At 41.0% G+C, this 20019-nt stretch overlaps 1 protein-coding gene across 1 annotated transcript in view; it reads left to right on the plus strand.

The window, feature by feature from the left end:
* Positions 1-20019, plus strand: part of LOC126129784 (17-beta-hydroxysteroid dehydrogenase 13-like) — a 112332-nt gene that overhangs the window by 54169 nt on the left and 38144 nt on the right. Inside the window, exons 5-6 of the mRNA XM_049915161.1 lie at positions 560-689; positions 17157-17277. Coding sequence (XP_049771118.1) covers positions 560-689; positions 17157-17277 — 251 coding nt within the window. The remainder of the gene's footprint in view (positions 1-559; positions 690-17156; positions 17278-20019) is intronic.

The following is a 20019-nucleotide window of genomic DNA, read 5'->3' on the forward strand; positions in this document are numbered from 1 at the left end:
AGCAACAGACTTACGGAAAATTGAATAAATAGTTCACATCTTTTCTGAGAGACTTATAACAAAAATAAATTAAAATTACTACACTTCAAGCAGTTAGGATTCCACATTGGTGTATTAAAACAACAATGTGAAGAAAGTACCCAAGTTTATTATCTTATCAATATGTCATCATGTAAGTCAGTAGCATATTGAAATCAAATTTAATTCCAAAAACTACCAAAAAATTTCACTGGAACACAAGCCATTAAAGATCGAGTGATAACTTAGTTGAGAAAGTATGAGGAGAGGAAATCAACCATGGCCTTCACAGAAGAAGCATTCAACCGAAATACTTAAGGATACAAACAAAAATCATTATTTGAGGCTGTCAGCCCAGAATTTTAGCTTGGCTCATACTACTAAGGCCTGTGTCGTGTTGCCTGATGACACATCATCCAAACTTGTGTTTGTCATAATATTTCACATAGAATTGAAACACATAGCAACCTGTTTCTATTCTTCCAGATTTTAAGAAGTAAATAGTGCACACATAAAATATCAGTACTGTGCTCTTTTTCAGACCCTGGAGGCATTCCTGCCTGCCATGATTGATAAAGGTCGTGGCCATGTGGTGACGCTGATATCAGGGAATTCTCTCAGACCAGAGCCTAACATGGTCCCCTTCTGTGCTGCACAATACGCCGTACGAGGTATCCTCTATCATGTTGAAATTTTATCAGTTCTTTTCTTTTGTGCTTTGCCAAGTGAGGTAGCACAGTGATAAATGCAATGGACTTGTATTCAGAAAATCTCTATACATTCTTAGTTTTGAAAGGTTTTTTATTTTTTACATATTTCTTACAGTACTATTTTTTTAGATTTTCATGAAATTCCTTTTATTATTCTACTAGTTCATTGCCATATTCTAAACTAAATTGTTTACACTGCTATCTGATTTAATCATGCATTGGTGTGAGTGAAGGATAAATTCATGTCATGATGCATCCAATCCCAAACAGCAACATAAAAAGATTAAATCTTCGTAGCTGTGGATTCTGCCTGGTGTCTGTTCTTTCAGACATGTCTGAGAGAATGGACACCATGCATTCCTATAAACCTTCCCCTGATAGTTCAGTAAATCGTTGTGGGTCACATATTTAACTGTTCGTTTCCATTGTCCATGACCCCCTCCCCCTCCCTGCTCTCCCTTCAGCTGCTCCCACATTACCCTGCCATGCTTCTCATCTTTCTCCAGCTCAGTGACTAATAACTTCAACCTTCAACATCTATGATTCATATATGTGGTGTCTGTTCTTTCAGACATGTCCAAAAGAACAGATGTCACATATATATGTAATTGAGTTGAAGACAGCCAATTGTAGTGTAATATGACATTTAATTAGGAAATGCCATGGTACTCTCTCAGGCTGTTCAAGAAATCTAATGTATTCACATGAATATAGATAGAAAAACTATTGTTTTAAGTTAATTGAACTACAGTGGAGCAAAACACTGTTGCTAGACATCTGTTTATGCAGAGCCAAGAATGTACGAAGGAGTTGCACTTCCCATGGGCATGAGTGGTGAACAGAAGTTGTAACTAGCTGTGGTGGGCTAGTTATTCCACACAGCCACTGATGGAAAGTGTTATGGTAAACCACCAAGGGATAACCATTAGTAACACATGTTATGTCAAATGTAATGTGTTGGACTTCCTCTATTTTACACGGACCAGAGAGAAGGAGAAACCTGGTGCTCATTTTAAAGTACATTGTATTAATGGTTAATTTGACAATATATGGTTGAAATGATGGAACTCTGGTTATAAATATTTTACTTTATTTGAAGAGAGAAATGAGCTCTTTTTGCTGCTAATTCATAAAACCTTCAGGAAAGATTACAGACGGTGACAAAGATTATTAGCTGGGACTGAATAGCAGGACCATCTCTGAAACTTAAATTTACAGGCTACCTTAATATTCAGAAGATATTAGTAATCAAATGAAAGCTACAAAAGTCGTTTGCTATTTCAGGAGGCCATGTGTAACTGGTAGGTTTGATGTCTCCCTCTGAGCACTAGCCAAATGATACAGTGCTGATGTACATCAGCCTTAAACTCTTGTGGGAATCAGTGAGATGCCATGAGTAATGAGTCTAATGTGCAGGAACACCACATCAGTAATGTGTGGTTTAAGTTGAGAATTTTGGTCCAGTGGGAGGTGTGCTAGGTTAGGTAAGGCAGTTACGGTGACCACTGTGTCTGGGTAGTGTAGTGGTCAGCGAATCTGAACCCTGCTGCGGCAAAAATGTTCAACTTGACACATTGATAAAAGACAATGCCCACTGGCATTTGTATCTTGATCTATGACTCATTTAATTCTACCATTATTCCTTTTAATCACTGTAAGTTTTAATGACTTCAACCTTCAACATCTATGATACATTTAATATTCTAATGCTCTTTCCTTTATCTATTGATTTGAAGAAATTTTTATGGAAATAGCAGTTCAATAGCAGCATTTTACTGTTTTTATTTCTTACATTTATAAATTTAGATGACGAAGAAATTGAAGAAATGTATGATGAAATAAAAGAAATTATTCAGATAGTGAAGGGAGACGAAAATTTAATAGTCATGGGTGACTGGAATTCGATAGTGGGATAAGGAAGAGAAGGAAACATAGTAGGTGAATATGGATTGGGGGTAAGAAATGAAAGAGGAAGCCACCTGGTAGAATTTTGCACAGAGCATAACTTAATCATAGCTAACACTTGGTTCAAGGATCATAAAAGACAGTAGTATACATGGAAGAAGCCTGGAGATAATGACAGGTTTCAGATAGATTATATAATGGTAAGACAGAGATTTAGGAACCAGGTTTTAAATTGTAAGACATTTCGAGGGGCAGATGTGGACTCTGACCACGATCTATTGGTTATGAACTGTAGGTTAAAACTGAAGAAACTGCAAAACGGTGGGAATTTAAGGAGATGGGACCTGGATAAACTGACAGAACCAGAGGTTTTAGAGAGTTTCAGGGACAGCATTAGGGAACCATTGACAAGAATGAGGGAAAGAAATACAATATAAGAAGAATGGGTAGCTTTGAGAGATGAAATAGTGAAGGCAGCAGAGGATCAAGTGGGGAAAAAGATGAGGGCTAGTATAAATCCTTGGGTGACAGAAGAAATTTTGAATTTAATTGATGAAAGGAGAAAATATAAAATGCAGTAAATGAAGCAGGCAAAAAGGAATACAAAGGTCTCAAAAATGAGATCGGCAGGAAGTGCAAGATGGCTAAGCAGGCATGGCTAGAGGACAAATGTAAGGATGCAGAGGCTTATCTCACTAGGGGTAAGATAGACACTACCTACAGGAAAATTAAAGACACCTTTGGAGATAAAAGAACCACTTGTATGAATATCAAGAGCTCAGATGAAAACCCAGTTCTAAGCAAAGAAGGGAAAGCAGAAAGGTGGAAGTAGTATATAGAGGGACTATACAAGGGCGAGGTACTTGAGGACAATATTATGGAAATTGAAGAGGATGTAGATGAAGATGAAATGGGAGATATGATACTGTGTGAAGAGTCTGACAGAGCACTGATAGACCTAAGTCAAAACAAGGCCACGGGAGTAGACAAAATTCCATTAGAATTACTGAAGCCTTGGGAGAGCCAGTCCTGACAAAACTCTACCATCTGGTGAGCAAAATGTATCAGACAGGTGAAATGCCCTCAGACTTCAAGAAGAATATAATAATTCCAATCCAAAAGAAAACAGGTGTTGACAGATGTGAAAATTAACGATCAGTTTAATAAGTCATGGCTGCAAAATACTAACTCGAATTCTTTACAGACAAATGGCAAAACTGGTAGAAGCCGACCTTGGGGATGATCAGTTTGGATTCCGTAGAAATATTGGAACACATGAAGCAATACTGACCCTACGACTTATCTTAGAAGCTAGATTAAGAAAAGGCAAACCTACGTTTCTAGCATTTGTAGACTTAGCGAAAGCTTTTGACAATATTGAGTGGAATACTGTCTTCCATATTCTGAAGGTGGCAGGGGTAAAGTACAGGGAGCGAAAGGCTATTTACAGTTTGTACAGAAAGCAGATGGCAGTAATAAGAGTCGAGGGACATGAAAGGGAAGCAGTGGTTAGGAAGGGAGTGAAACAGAGTTGTAGCCTCTCCCTGATGTTATTCAATCTGTATATTGAGCAAGTAATGTAATTCTGTCAGAGACAGCAAAGGACTTGGAAGAGCAGTTGAACGGAATGGACAGTGTCTTGAAAGGAGGATATAAGATGAACATTAACAAAAGCAAAACGAGGATACTGGAATGTAGTCGAATTAAGTCGGGTGATGCTGAGGGAATTAGATTAGGAGATGAGACACTTAAAGTAGTAAAGGAGTTTTGCTATTTGGGGAGCAAAATAACTGATGATGGTTGAAGTAGAGAGGATGTAAAATGTAGACTGGCAATGGCAAGGAAAGCGTTTCTGAAGAAGAGAAATTTGTTAACATCGAGTATTGATTTAAGTGTCAGGAAGTCGTTTCTGAAAGTATTTGTATGGAGTGTAGCCATGAATGGAAGTGAAACATGGACAATAAATACTTTAGACAAGAAGAGAACAGAAGCTTTCGAAATGTGGTGCTACAGAAGAATGCTAAAGATTAGATGGGTAGATCATATAAATAATGAGGAGGTATTGAATAGAATTGGGGAGAAGAGCAGTTTGTGGAAAAACTTGACTAGAAGAAGGGATCAGTTGGTAGGATATGTTCTGAGGCTTCAAGGGATCACCAATTTAGTATTGGAGGGCAGCGTGGAGGGTAAAAATCGTAGAGGGAGACCAAGAGAGGAATACACTAAGCAGATTCAGAAGGATGTAGGCTGCAGTACGTACTGGGAGATGAAGCAGCTTGCACAGGGTAGAGTAGCATGGAGAGGGGCATCAAACCAGACTCAGGACTGAAGACTACAACAACAACAACAATTTCTATACAAAACTTAATAACAAAAATAACTTTTGCATGCTTTGTGTCTGCGACAAAACATAGATTGATGAAACCTAGACCATACATAGAAAGAACTGCTACAATATAGTGCAGAAGGTGACTGAAAGAAATATGCAATGAGAGAAACGGAAATGACACTTCTGTTCAACCCATAAGCTATGACAATTTATGATGGTCTCCTGGATATTACAAAAGGTGGAACATTGTTCTTAATAACATGTGCTTACCCATAAACATGAAGTTAGGGCTGAATACACCCCTGAAAAGACACACCTGGAGTACAGTACCATAATAACAATGACCAGTGAGTGTATCATGTTCAAAGATTTGTAGGTCAGTACATCCATCCAACATTATGCCTCCCCGCAGTGTAACACCTGGGCCATCAAAATTATCATGTTTGACAATGTTCCTGGGTGCATTACATGTTCCCAGCCTGAGGGTATATCCAGAATTGCTGTGCTGATGGAATCTGCTCTCATCCAAGAACAGCACATGATCACACTCCTCACTAGTCTAGTAGCTGTGCTCTTGGCACCAACGCAAATTTTTGAACATGTTACACTCACTGGTCAACACTATTATGACACTGCACTCCTTTCCTTTGTGTGTCTTTTCAGGAGTGCTTTTGGCCTTGGTGTCATTTTTATGGATGACCACATAGGAGTGCACAGGCAAAGGATCTCTTAAAACAAGAGGATTTTCAGCACACAGACTGGCTTGCCCATTCCCCTGACTCAAATCTCATCAACCACAAGTGGGATGCATTGTGGAAATGCATTTCAGCTCATCCGCATGCAGCAACGACCATCCAGCAGTTGTCAGCTGCACTGATGGAGGAATAGAATGCCCTGCCACAACGACTACTTACCAACCTGGTGGCCAGCATGGGGACATGTTGCGTAGTAAAAATTGCTGTCTGTGGTGATCACACATCCTATTAAGAACAATGTTGCGCCTTTTGTTATCTCCAGGGGACCATCATAAATTGCAGTGACTTCAATGTAATTATTGTCTCTGAGTAAAAGTATAGTTTCTGTTTGCCTTATTGCACATTTCTTTCAGTTATCTTCTGCACTGTATGGTAGCAGTTCTTTCTATGTATGGTCCAAATTTCATTTAACTATGTTATATGGCAGTGGCACATCATGCAGAAGTTACTTTCTTTTTGCACAACAGCTCATTTCATTCTTTGTAACTCATTGTAGTAGAGCCACTGTCCACACTTCAGTGGATTGAGAAACAAAATGAAAAATTTTAATAGTTATCCTGAAAGTTAAACATTTTCAGATATCATAACTGTCAAACACATCTTGAGTTACTGAGCACCTCCAATTTGGCATTTGGTACAATGTCCCTCTGGCAACACATTAACGTTGGTAAAATACACAGTCTGACAAAGTGAAGCCTACTGAAAAGGAGGAGAAACTTTACAGGTTGAGAGGATATATGACGTTATTTCAGTGATTATACTATCGAATCAAATTTACAAAGAACTTGGCAATATGAGGCCATTTGTCAGTGTGATGTTGCACCCACTGTTGTCTGGATGCATGCACTGATTTGGTTAGGTAACAGTGTTATGAAATGATTGTATCCTCTCCTGATGTAAGGCAGCCCACAACTGTTGTAACGGGTTAGAGTTGAAGTCCAAGCTGGTCCACACACATTCAGCTCTAGGAATCTCAGGAGTATCTCAGCAACACACACACAATTTATAGAGACATTTCGTGTGTGGATGAACATTGTCCTGTTGAAAAATGGTACCACAATACTTTTGCATGAGAGGTGACAAATGAGGATCCAGCCACAGTTACCCTACTTCATGTTGATATCTCGGTGTGGACATGGACATTTGAATGGAATCCAGGGTGAATCTTTCTGTCTGTGGTAGAAAAGTAGTGGTGCCATGTGGTGTTGGTGGCTAGAACACATGGGAAGCTGAGCCAGCACTACAACCAACTTTGATTATGGCACACTGGTTAGCATTATCCCTTAGCAGGAAGTCCACCATCAGCACCACCATTGCAATCACATCATAGCTCTCTCCATTCCCAGGTCACAGACGATGACCGCCAGGTCCTCCCTTCCTGTTAGTTGTAGGACACACCTCTGATGGGTGAATCACTGGACCTGCTGCATCCTACAGGAATATGTCCACACCCAGAAGTCTCCAAGCCTATACAAAAATTTCCAGATGTAGCACCATCATCACTAGTGTCTCTCTACATCTTCTAAGAGACTTCTGTCTTGACATCAGCCAGCTCCTTCATGTTCATGTGTGGATGGAAGATACTAACTGACCAATATGCATAACACTGTCCATGTCCAGCCAGCAAGGGTGCCTGCAGCAAAACCATGGCTAATAATACAGGCCAATCCCTTTAACTTCCAGAGAGGATAAATATGAGGCTGTCTGGCAGTGGGTTCTTGCTCAGTTACTGTTATCCGACTCATCTCTTACCTGTGGATTCTGATTGCTATGCTTGTTTACTGTGTACTACAAAATTGTGGTTGTCCATCACCACTAGGCTTACTGGAACTTTGCTTTCTAAACATATCTTATCACCTGAGTAGTGCTTGGACTTCAATCAACTTAATCAGGAACTGTCTCATATTAATTTATATTGTGGCTCAGATGAAAATTCTACTGAAAATTAGTACTGTTTGACTCACAGACTAATTGACACTTTTAGTTTGTTGTTACAGATGTTACTTTATATATTCTTGGCCCTAGGTGAAGGATATAATAACTTACACCAGTCAAAACTAATCATTGTTGCAGTGATGACAATTGCATGAAGTTATGAATTAGTTCAGACAGCAAAATAGTATCTTCAGTATGATCAAGATGCCACAGTATTGTTAAATTAGGAACCAGTAACAATACAGACAGCCAGGTATCTCTTCTCACAGTGAAAATATGTATAACTTGTTCTAGTCATGTATCTTCTCCTGCAAGTCACACTCCATCAACTTAGCCCAGCTACATTTCGAGTTACCAGCAGTATGTACATTAATAAGTAAAGTTTTTGCACATTCCCGCTATAAGCTGCTATTGTCCCACTGCCAGGTCTTTGGCTATTTTAAGAGGGTTTCTACTCCTACTGTTCATCACACGTGTTTTCTTGAATGAGATGGTGATATGCCTCACAACACACACACACACACACACACACACACACACACACACACAAGAAGACAGGGAGAGAGAGAGAGAGAGAGAGAGAGAGAGAGAGAGAGAGAGAGCATCTGGCAACAATCAGACTTAAAAACGTGCTTATTGGCTTACATATATGTACCAACCAGTCAAGGCAGAGACAAGCACTTCAATATAATTGATGAATTAGCAAATGTATCCCACATTAGGCACTGCAAAGTTGGAACCTCATGCCCTGTGTTTATTCTCATATTATACTCAATTATGAAAATGAGCTATTGCAAGCAGTAAGAGAAATGTTTGAAATAGGAAACATTTTGTTCAAGAATTTATATTTGTTGTGATATAGCAGTGGCCCACCCATGAACCATAGACCCTGCCATTGGTGGGGAGGCTTGCATGCCTCAGCGATACAGATACCCGTACCGTAGGTGCAACCACAGTGGAAGGGTATCTGTTGGGAGGCCAGGAAAATGTGTGGTTCCTGAAAAGCGGCAGCAGTTTTCAGTAGTTGCAGGGGCAACAGTCTGGATGACTGATTGATTTGCCTTTGAAACATTAACCAAAACGGCCTTGCTGTGCTGGTACTGTGAATGGCTGAAAGCAAGGGGAAACTACAGCTGTAATTTTTCCCAAGGGCATGAAGCTTTACTGTATGGTTAAATAATGATGGCATCCTCTTGGGTAAAATATTCTGGAGGTAAAATAGTCCTCCATTTGGATCTCTGGGCTGGGACTACTCAGGAGGACATCGTTATCAGGAGAAAGAAAACTGGCATTCTACAGATTGGAGCATGGCATGTCGGATACCTTAATTGGGCAGGGAGGTTAGAAAATTTAAAAAGGGAAATGGGTAGGTTAAAGCTAGATATAGTAGGAACTAGTGAAGTTCGGTGGCAGGAGGAATAAGACTTCTGGTCAGGTGAATACAGGGTTACAAATACAAAATCAAATAGGGGTACCGCAGCAGTGGGTTTAATAATGAATAAAAAAAAATAGGAGCATGGGTAAGTTACTATGAACAGCATAGTGAACCCATTATTGTAACAAAGATAGACATGAAGCCCATGCCTATCACAGTAGTACAAGTTTATATGCAAACTAGCTACGCAGATGACAAAGAGATTGAAGAAATATATGATGAGATAAAAGAAGTTATTCAGATAGTGGAGGGAGATGAAAATTTAATAGTAATGGGGGACTGAAATTCGATAGTAGGAAAAGCAAGAGAAGCAAAAGTAGTAGGTGAATATGGAATGGGGCAAGGAATGAAAGAGGAGGCAGCCTGGTAGAATTTTGCACAGAGCATAACTTAATCATAGTTAACACTTGGTTTAAGAATCATGAAAGAAGGTTCTATATGTAGAAGAATCCTGGAGACACTCGAAGGTTTCAGATAGATTATGTAATCGGAAGACAAATTTAGGAACCAGGTTTTAAATTGTTAGACATTTTCAGGGGCAGATGTGGACTCTGACCACAATCTGTTGGTTATGAACTATAGATTAAAACTGAAGAAACTGCAAAAAGGTGGGAATTGAAGGAGATGGGACCTGGATAAATTGACAGAACCAGAGGTTGTACGGAGTTTCAGAGAGAGCATTAGGGGACGATTGATAAGAATGGGGGAAAGAACTGCAGTAGAAGAAGAATGTGTAGCTTTGAGAGGTGAAATAGTGAAGACAGCAAAGCATAAAATAGGCAAAAAGATGAGAGCTAGTAGAAATCCTTGGGTGACAGAAGAAATATTGAATTTAATTGATGCAGGGAGAAAATATAAAAATGCAGTAAATGAAACAGGCAAAAAGGAATACAAACGTCTCAAAAATGAGATCGGCAGGAAGTGCAAGATGGCTAAGCAGGCATGGCTAGAGGACAAATGTAAGGATGCAGAGGCTTATCTCACTAGGGGTAAGATAGATACAGCCTACAGGAAAATAAAAGAGACCTTTGGAGAAAAGAGAACCACCTGTATGAATATCAGGAGCTCAGCTGGAAAACTGATCCTAAGCAAGGAAGGGAAAGCAGGAAGGAGTATATAGGAGGTCTATACAAGGGCGATGTACTTGAGGGCAATATTATGGAAATTGAAGAGGACATAGATGAAGATGAAATGGGAGATATTATAATGTGTGAAGAGTTTGACAGAGCACTGAAAGGCGTAAGTCGAAACGAGGTCCCTTGAGTAGACAACATTCCGTTAGAGCTACTGATAGCTTTGGGAGAGCCAGCCCTGACAAAACTCTGCCAGATGGTGAGCAAGATGTATAAGACAGGCGAAATACCCTCAGACTTCAAGAAGAATATAATAATTCTAATCCCAAAGAAAGCTAGTGTTGACAGGTGTGAAAATTACAGAACTATCAGTTTAATAAGTCACAGCTGCAAAATACTAACACATATTCTTTACAGACGAATGGAAAAACTGGTAGAAGCTGACCTCGGGGAGGATCAGTTTGGATTCCATAGAAATGTTGGAACTTGTGAGGCAATACTGACCCTACAATTTGTCTTAGAAGATAGATTAAGGAAAGGTAAACCTACGTTTCTAGTATTTGTAGACTTAGAAAAAGCATTTGACAATGTTGACTGGAATAGTCTCTTTCAAATACTGAAGGTGGCAAGGGTCAAATATGGGGAGCCAAAGGCTATTTACAATTTGTACAGAAACGATATGGCAGTTATGAGAATTGAGGGGCACGAAAGGGAAGCAGTGGTTGAGAAGGGAGTGAGACAGGGTTAATGTTATTCAATATGTATACTGAGCAAGCCATAAAGGAAACAAAAGAAAAATTTAGAGTAGAAATTAAAGTCCATGGAGAGTAAATAAAAACTTTGAGGTTCACCGATGACATTTTAATTCTCTCAGAGACAACAAAGGACCTGGAAGAGCAGTTGAACTGAATAGACAGTGTCTTGAAAGGAGGACACAAGATGAACATCAACAACAGCAAAACAAGGATAATGAAATGTAGTTAAACTAAATCAGGTGATGCTGAGGGAATTAGATTAGGAAATGAGTCACTTAAAGTAGTTGATGAATTTTGCTAGATGGGGAGCAAAATAACTGATGATGGTCGAAGTAGAGAGGATATAAAATGTAGACTGGCAATGGCAAGGAAAGCATTTCTGAAGAAGAAAAAAATTTGTTAACATCAAATATAGATTTAACTGTCAGGAAGTCTTTTCTGAAAATATTTGTATGGAGTGGAGCTATGTATGGAGGTGAAACATAGAAAATAAATAGTTTAGGCAAGAAGAGAATAGAACCTTTTGAAATGTGGTGTACAGAAGAATGCTGAAGGTTAGATGGGTAGATCACATAACTAATGAGGAGGTACTGAATAGAAATGGGAAGAAGAGAAATCTGTGGCACCACTTGACTAGAGGAAGGGATCAGTTGGTGGGACACGTTCTGAGGCATCAAGGACTCATCAGTTTAGGATTGGATGAAAGTGTGGAGGGTAAAAATTATAGAGGGAGACCAAGGCGTGAACACACTAAACATATTCAGGAGGATGTAGGTTGCAGTAGTTACTCGGAGATGAAGATTATTGCACAGGATTGTGTAGCATGGATAGCTACATTAAACTAGTCTCTGGACTGAAGACCACAACACTAACAACATAGCAGTGGCTGTATTGTTAAGAACAATGCAATATTCTTTCAGATATTTGGGTTTGTGTCCTGGTCTGTCACAAATTTTCATTGTAATTATTCCCTTATACAACTGATAGTGGTTCATATTCACAACTGCAAATACATTTCATGTATTTCAAGTATATTATTTTTTTTTTAACTTGTTGGATTAGTAGTGTCCATATTTGTTGATCAAATACTCATTTTTACTTTTTAAAGTAGAAGTTTAACACACTTCTAGTTTCCCACATTTATTGGCCCCTGCAGGTCCAGGGGTTAGAACAGGATCGAGGTATCCCTGCCAGTTGTAAGAGGTGACTAAAAGGACTCTCACACTTTTTGGCCCTATAAGTTCAGGTCCCATTTTATGGGTTTTACCTGCCACTTTCCAAATTCTACAGAAGTGCAGGCCATATGGGGATGGACGCCTTACGTGGTGCATGAGTTATCCATAGTGCCTTTAGATTTGGTCTCCTGAACCTCTTCTTGTGGCTTTGCATCTCCACCTGTCATCTTCTTCCATAATCTCCTATCCTCTTTTTCCCACCATGATAAGATTGGATTTCTCTGCACCCTGTGCACGTAGCCAGCCCGTTGTGGCGGGGACATCATGTACCCATTTGGTGGTAGCTCCCTGACAACACAGGGATCACACTGCTGATGCCTGAGCTGTAAATTCCCCATATATGCCAAGGATGTAGATGCCTCTCTTCCTGGGGCATCAGGACTCCCAGCAACAGCCATCATGCCATGTGGCCTTTTTATGGCTGGGGAGAGCCCCTGATCGGAGTGGGTGGCATCAGGGCGGATGACCTGCAATGAAGCAGACTATGTCATCTCTTGCTGGTGACCGTATGGTGCCATCAGTCTCTAAGAAGGGCAAGATTGAGTACAATGCTGACAGATATGACCATAAATCGTTTCCCTCCCTTGCAACACTGTGGGAGGAATGTAGGGCTACAGAAAGAAGAGAGTCATATTCGCCTCAGTATTTAGACTGCAGCAGAAAGGACAGAGACTCCTGTCTACCTAAAAAGCCTCAGTTTTTTGTTGAACATGTTAAGAATAAGTTTGGGAAGTGACAATACTGTCCAAGATGAGAAATGGTGAAGTCTTGATTCAGACAGCATCCCCAGCCCAGTTCTTGGTGTTACTCACTTGTGACCAGCTGGGTGATATTTCTGTTTCCGTCACTCCCCATAAAAGCCTCAACATGGTTTAGGGGATTATTTTCCATCATGACTTCCTCTTGCCATTTGACCACGAGCTCCATGCCAATCCAGAACGGTGGGGTGTTCATTTCATCCAACGCATTTACATGGGACCCAAAGACAACAGGATTGCTACCGGTGCCTTCATCTTGGCTTTTGAGTGTGATTCATTGCCTGAAAAGGTCAAGATGACTGTTTATAACTATGATGTTAAACCATAGTCCCCCGATGTCGTGCTTTAAGTGCTGGAAATTTGGGCACGTGTCTTTTCGCTGCAGTTCCAGCACCACATGTGGACACTGTGGACGTCCACTGCAAACAGATACTCCGTGTTTGCCTCCTCACATTTGTATCAACTGTGGAGAGCAGCACTCTCCCTGCTTGCCAGACTGCACTGTACTCCAAAATGAGTGGAAAATCATGGAGTACAAGACCCCAGACCAGTTGACTTACCAAGAGGCTAAACACAAATTTGAACGATTACACCCTGTTTGGTTGATGTCCACATATGCTGCAACTACATTACCATTGCTGTCAGAAGTACCAGTCATACCACACACTGTCCCACGAACAGTGGACCCTCAGGGCCTCCAGAATACATCTGCCCCTCCTGGTGGTAGGGGGAAAATCTCCTTCCATTTCTCCCAGAGTACCTACTTTGGGAGCAAGGCTCTCCACAAACACAGGGGACATCGGCCCCCTCCCCGCAGCCAGAAAGCAACAGCCTCCACCGAACCCTTGGGACCCTCTCTCCCAAGGTCTCCACTAATGCCACAGCAGACACTCGCCAGTGGCTAAAGGAGCCAAAAGCTGATGGACGAAGAGCTTCACGGCCTTCCTCCATGCCTGAAGCCACTTTGGAGAAGTACTCCCAGCAAGAGCATAAAGAGAAGCGAGAGGGCAAGGAAACAAAGAAGTTTGTTAAGAAAAAGAACCCTCCGATGGTCCCAACACCTCCACTCCCCACCAATTCTGCACCTGAGGATGAGGCGGAGATCCTAGTGTCCCCTGAGGACCTGGATTTCACTGATGCCTCATCCACAATAGGAATGGATACAAATAATCAGTCGGTAGCAGCAGGTGACCCTGAGACGTAACCTGACTCCTTGCGTGCTTCATGCCTTCCCAGCCTCATGATAATGACAGCCTTCAGTGGAATTGCTGCAGTTTTTTCCACCACCTGGCTGAGCTACGGCAACTGTTAAGCTTTACACCTGCTTTCTTCATTGCCCTCCAGGAAACCTGATTCCCAGCAATGCGGACCCCCCCCCCCCCCACCTTCCGTAGTTATAGAGGATATTACAAAAACTGTAGTGACTATAATAGAGTGTCAGGAGAAGTTTGTGTCTATCTCCTGAACTCAATATGCAGTGAGCCTGTGCCCCTTCAAATCCCTCTTGAAGCTGTGGCTGTCAGGATAAGGACGACACAATGTATATCTTCTTCCAGATGGTGCAGTTTCCCTGAATGCATTTGCTGCACTGATTCATAAACTCCCTGAACCTTTCCTACTTTTGGGATATTTTAATGCCCATAGCCCCTTGTGGGGTTGGACTGTGCTTACTGTCTGAGGTAGAGATGTCGAAACTTTCCTGTCTCAACTCGATCTCTACTTCTTAAATACTGGGACCCCCACACATTTCAGTGTGGCTCATGGCACTTACTCGACCATTTATTTATCCCTCTGCAATCCAGGACTTCTGCCATCTGCCCACTGGAGAGCCCACAATCACTTGTGTGGTAGTGACCACTTTCCCATCTTCCTGTCACTCCCATAGCACCACTCCCCCAGACGTCTACCAAGATGGGCTGGGAAGCTTCTACCTCTGCTATCAAAGCTTAATCTCCCCCACATGGTACCATCAATGTGGTAGTTCAGCAAGTCACTAGAACAATTGTTTCTGCGGTGGAAAACATGATCCCTTATTCTTTAGGGTGCCTCCGGCAAAAGTCAGTACCTCCTTGGTGGTCACTGGAAATCGTTGAGGCTGAGCTCTACAGCAACATAAGCAGCACCCTTCCCTAGAGCTCCTAATAGCTTTTAAATGGCTCTGTGCCCGTGTTCAGCAGGATATAAAGAGACGGAAACAGGAATGTTGGGAGAGGTACGTCTTGACAATTGGGTGCCATACGTCACCTTCCCAAGTCTGGACAAAGATCAGACCTGTTTGTGGATACCACACCCTGACAGGTGTCACTGGCATTAACATCAATGGTGTGTTATCTACCAGCTCACATGAAATTGCCGAGCACTTCGCTGAGCACTATACTTGAGCCTCCGTGTTGGAGAATTATCCCCCAGCATTTTGCACCCTCAAATGAAGGATGGAAAGGAAAGTCCTCTCGTTCACTGAATGTCACAGTGAACCCTATAATGCTCCATTTACAGAGTGGGAGCTCCTCAGTGTCCTTGCACATTGCCCCGACACAGCTCCGGGGCCATATCAGATCCACAGTCAGATGATCAAACATCTCTCATACAACTACAAGTGACATCTCCTCATCATCTTCAATAGGATCTGGTGCAATGGCATCTTTCTATCGCAATGGCGAGAGAGCACCATCATTCCAGTGCTCAAGCCCGGCAAATACCCGCTTGATGTGGTTTCCGCAACACCTGGTTGCCGCCTTTTTTTATTTATGAAAAGCTTATGACATGACCTTGATGGTTGTATGAGGAACAGTACCCAGCAAGATGCAAACATTTACAGCAATTCACTGGCGACTGGGTGAAACAGGCTCGTTAGTGGGATATCACGGTGATGCTGGAAGACCACAAGCGTGATGGGATACTACATTTGAAGAGAGTGTTCTTGAGTGCTTCGAGGAAGCTCCTACAACAAGTACTCAAGCGGTTGGACATGAAATGGGGGTCACTCATTGGTTAGTCTGGGAGGTTTTGAGGGATGATGGCCAGCATCCATTTAGTTTCCACCCTGTCCAAAACCTAAGCCCTGTAGTGGACTATGAACACAGACTAGGCTTTTGCCGGTGGTTTATGCTACATGTTGCATGAGATCCTGACTTCCCCCCTGTTGTGTTGTTTACAGATGAGTGCACCTTCCATCGGGATGGCCTTTACAACTCTCAAAATGTTCTTTACTGGGCAAGGGGAAATTCTCATGTCATGTACGTCCATGGGCACCAAGAACAATTTTCGCTCAACATTTGGGCAGGCATTGTGGGTGACCATCTGATTGGGCCAGTCCGTCTACCTCCTCAATTTACTGGGCCAAATTACCTTCACGTTTTGCAAGAAACTTTACCTGGCCTGCTGGAAGATGTTCTCCTGGACATACAGCTACGCATGTGGTTGCAGCATGTTGGGGCACCTGCACATGACAGTCGTGCTACGTGCGTATATTTAAATGAACTCTTCAACAGCTGGGTAATTAGCAGAGATTCTCATAGGACATGGCCCCTTCAATCACTAGACCTCACACCCCCAGAGTTTTTCCTGTGGGGATTCTTCAAGGTTCTAGTTCACCCACCCTGACGCAAACCATCTAGAAACAAAGAGGAATTAACAGATCACATTCAACATGCCTCCAATCACATCAGGGTAATGCCAGGAATCCTTGAAAGATTTCAGCAAACCACTGTTCGATGGTATCCAGCTTGTGTCACGTCAGAGTGTCGCCAGCTCAAGCACCTGCTTTAAGTAAACAATGTCCTAGTTACAAAAAAAGGTCCTTTTCAGGGCCGACACAATTTGTAAAAGACTTTCTGTATGCAAACTAACAGCTGTTGATGGGTTTGTTCCCAGTACGTCTTATCATGAAACTACAATGGATGTTTTGGGATCCTGGATACATCGTGATCTCTGGCAGGCAAAGCATTCACAACATGCATTGTCCAGAGCATCTGGCAACAGGGCAATCCCATGGCCAATCGGAGCACATAGTGCCAGGTTTCCATAGTTTAAAAATTGTGCATTGTCGAACTACACAACATTAGTAATTTTGATTCCTACTGGCATCGGCTATCCAAAAATTCAGACTGGCTTCACTCCACATCCCTGTGGTACTGTAATTTTGTGTAATGCTACAATATTCAGCATGTCAACTAGTGTGAAATAAATCTGAAATATGTTAGCTCATATTCAGTTCTCTGTCTACTATTTGCTATGTTATTTCTTCAGGTTTTATTGAGGCCCTGGAAGCAGAAATTCAACAGGACATGCGAATGACTGGCATCAAATTTACCACAATTTACACTTGGAATATTAACACCAAAAGGAATCTGGAGACACCTAGATTTAGGTAATGTGTGCCATTTAATTTGAACTTGCCAATAAGTATGGTATTTTTAAGTTTCATAGAGTCTCCAAGTTGAGACAAGCTCATCAATTTGATAAAACATAGATTAATTACAGCATGGGTGTTAGTGATAATGAGATACAATTAATCTTCTGTAACTCAGAAAGTATTTCACTAAATGTGGAAATATCAGGCATTACATTTGTCATTACGATACTTTGCTGAAGGAACACAGTAAGAGGGCATTTGGTATACACAAAAAGTTAATGAGTTGTGAGTCACTAATATTCCTGTTTCATGGATCATTTCCAAAATGTTTTTGGGAATGAAGTGGAACAAGTCAAGAAACTTCCTGGCAGATTAAAACTGTGTGCCAGACTGAGACTCAAACTTGGGAATTTTATCTTTTGCAGGCAAGTGCTCTACCATCTGAGCTATCCAAGCATGACTCACAACCTGTCCTCACAGCTTTACTTCTGCCAGTACCTTGTCTCCTCATTCTGGAACAAGTCAGTTTAAAATTATATATACATGATCTGTATATGTGAGTTTGGCTACGTGCTGACCATTTATACATTTCTAAATGGCAACCGTTAAAACTGAATGTGAACTTACAGTGGTTTGCAGAATATGGGTGTAGGTGTCATGGCATTAGTTTTAATGCTACTCAGGTAACTAGTGATATACCTAAGTTTAGGTTTTTTTACCACATGACTGACAATTTTTAATTAAAACTTATTTATCCACTGATTCAGTGATAAAATTCATTGTTTAGATACAGTCAAAATATACACTATTTCCATTAAATCAGTTCATTCTTAATACAGTAAAAACATAATATGGTAGGATGTGTATGAAAATTCAATACAAGATTTTGCAAATACATAGGCAAGATAAAAGTGTAACTGGATCGCGCTTGGATGCCTACAACAGTCCGTTCAGTCACCTTCAAAATTCTACTCTTTAACAGCTTCATTTGGGCAGGATAGTGAGTGCCAGAAGGTATCTGAAACATAACGAAGAGAGTAATAGCAGCAGCATTATCCTCATATTAAGGAAGAATGAGACATTTGTAATGGAATAACAATATGAATTAGGATAGATTGTTACTCACAACTCAGAAGAGACACTGAGTAGTACATGTGCACATTGAAAAGTACCTAGACTGTTGTGTATTATTTAGTGTTTGGGCAAGGTCTGTCCCCAGATAAATAAGTACAACCATGCACTACAGTGAAGCCACAGCACCCAAAGGCTGTCTTGACCATGTGTATGTAACTTGCGCATGTATCAATGTGTGTGTGTTTGTTTATCTTTTGACTTTGCATGAAAGCTGAATAATAATTAACAGTTTATTTTTAAATATGCTTGTCTGCTGTTCAGTGCTTCCTCTATGTGGTGAGTAGCAGTCTACACTAATTAATATTGCTGTTATTCATATAAAGATGTAGTATCTGCTCTGTTTTCAAATAATGTTAACTGTCCTTGAGCTAATAAATCTTCTGTGCGAGGTATCAGGCATAAGTCAATCCTAATTTTCTTCTCCCCATGTGATGAGGACTTGCATTTTCAAGTGGATGTTTTCAGAGACGAAGTCAACACGAAGAGAGAATACCCACAGCAGCCACACCAGTATTGCTGTGTATCATTTGGGAGAAAACTTGATTACTAAGACAGACACCAAAACTAACAGGAACTGATATTTATTCAGTGTTCCAGAACTGCCACAATGTTCTTAACACTCAAGCATCTATGCCTGCACATGCTTCTGGGCAGAGACTTTTGGTGCAGCTAAATGATAATTACTGCAGTTCTGGACAGTCCACATTATCTCTCTCCACTATAACCACAAGTATTAAGACATTCATCCCACAGGGAGACAAAACCAGAAATTTCTGCTTCGTGCAACACGGTTGGCAGCTGATTGATCCACAGTCACAACTAATCTTGCACTTCTTCATTTGACTGAAACTGACGTCCAAATATGTCTTTCGTCAGGTCACCAAAAATGTGAAAATCACACAGTGAAAGATCCATGCTGTATGGAGGATGTTGCAGTGTTTTCCAACAAAGTTTAGCCTTCGTTTGATTGGCAGTGTGGGGACAAGTGCTATCATGCAACAAGATGATTCCACTCTATGAAACAGGAATTAATCATGTCATCTCCAAGTGGGAGAAATGTCTTAACACAAGTGGTGATTATTTTTGATTGGAACAATTCCATGGTTCAGTTGTGGTGGGTGTTCAGTTTTCATTTAACTGTGACTTGTAGTTCACACTTGACACTTACGAATCTTTGGTGCATCCTGGAATGCAAACTATCCTATAATATGATACACAAAACTATATACAGAACAATACACTTGTGTGTTTCACTTTTCAAATTAATCTTTCAATTCTTATATTGCCTCACAGTATTTCATTGGTACTGTTTAATTATGCTCATTTGAAAGGACAGATTCACCAAATAAAGGTGACAGTAAGTCACAGACAGACACAACAACAAAAATGCTAAGCTTTTAGATCTCAGACATAAAGGTCCTTCTTTAGAAGCAGATAACAGACACACACAAATGTCTACTGTCTGCAGTCACTCAGGAACTCGCCATATGTGGGGGTCATTCTTATGTCAACATATCTTTGTGTTTTCTGCCTCTGAAGAAGGACCTGTTTGTCTGAAAGGTTAAACCTTAGCAGTCTTTTCATTGTGCCTTTTCTGGGCTTTGATGCCTCCTCTGTGTGGTG

The sequence above is a fragment of the Schistocerca cancellata genome, chromosome 1, assembly GCF_023864275.1.
Source record: "Schistocerca cancellata isolate TAMUIC-IGC-003103 chromosome 1, iqSchCanc2.1, whole genome shotgun sequence".
Lineage (NCBI taxonomy): Eukaryota > Metazoa > Arthropoda > Insecta > Orthoptera > Acrididae > Schistocerca > Schistocerca cancellata.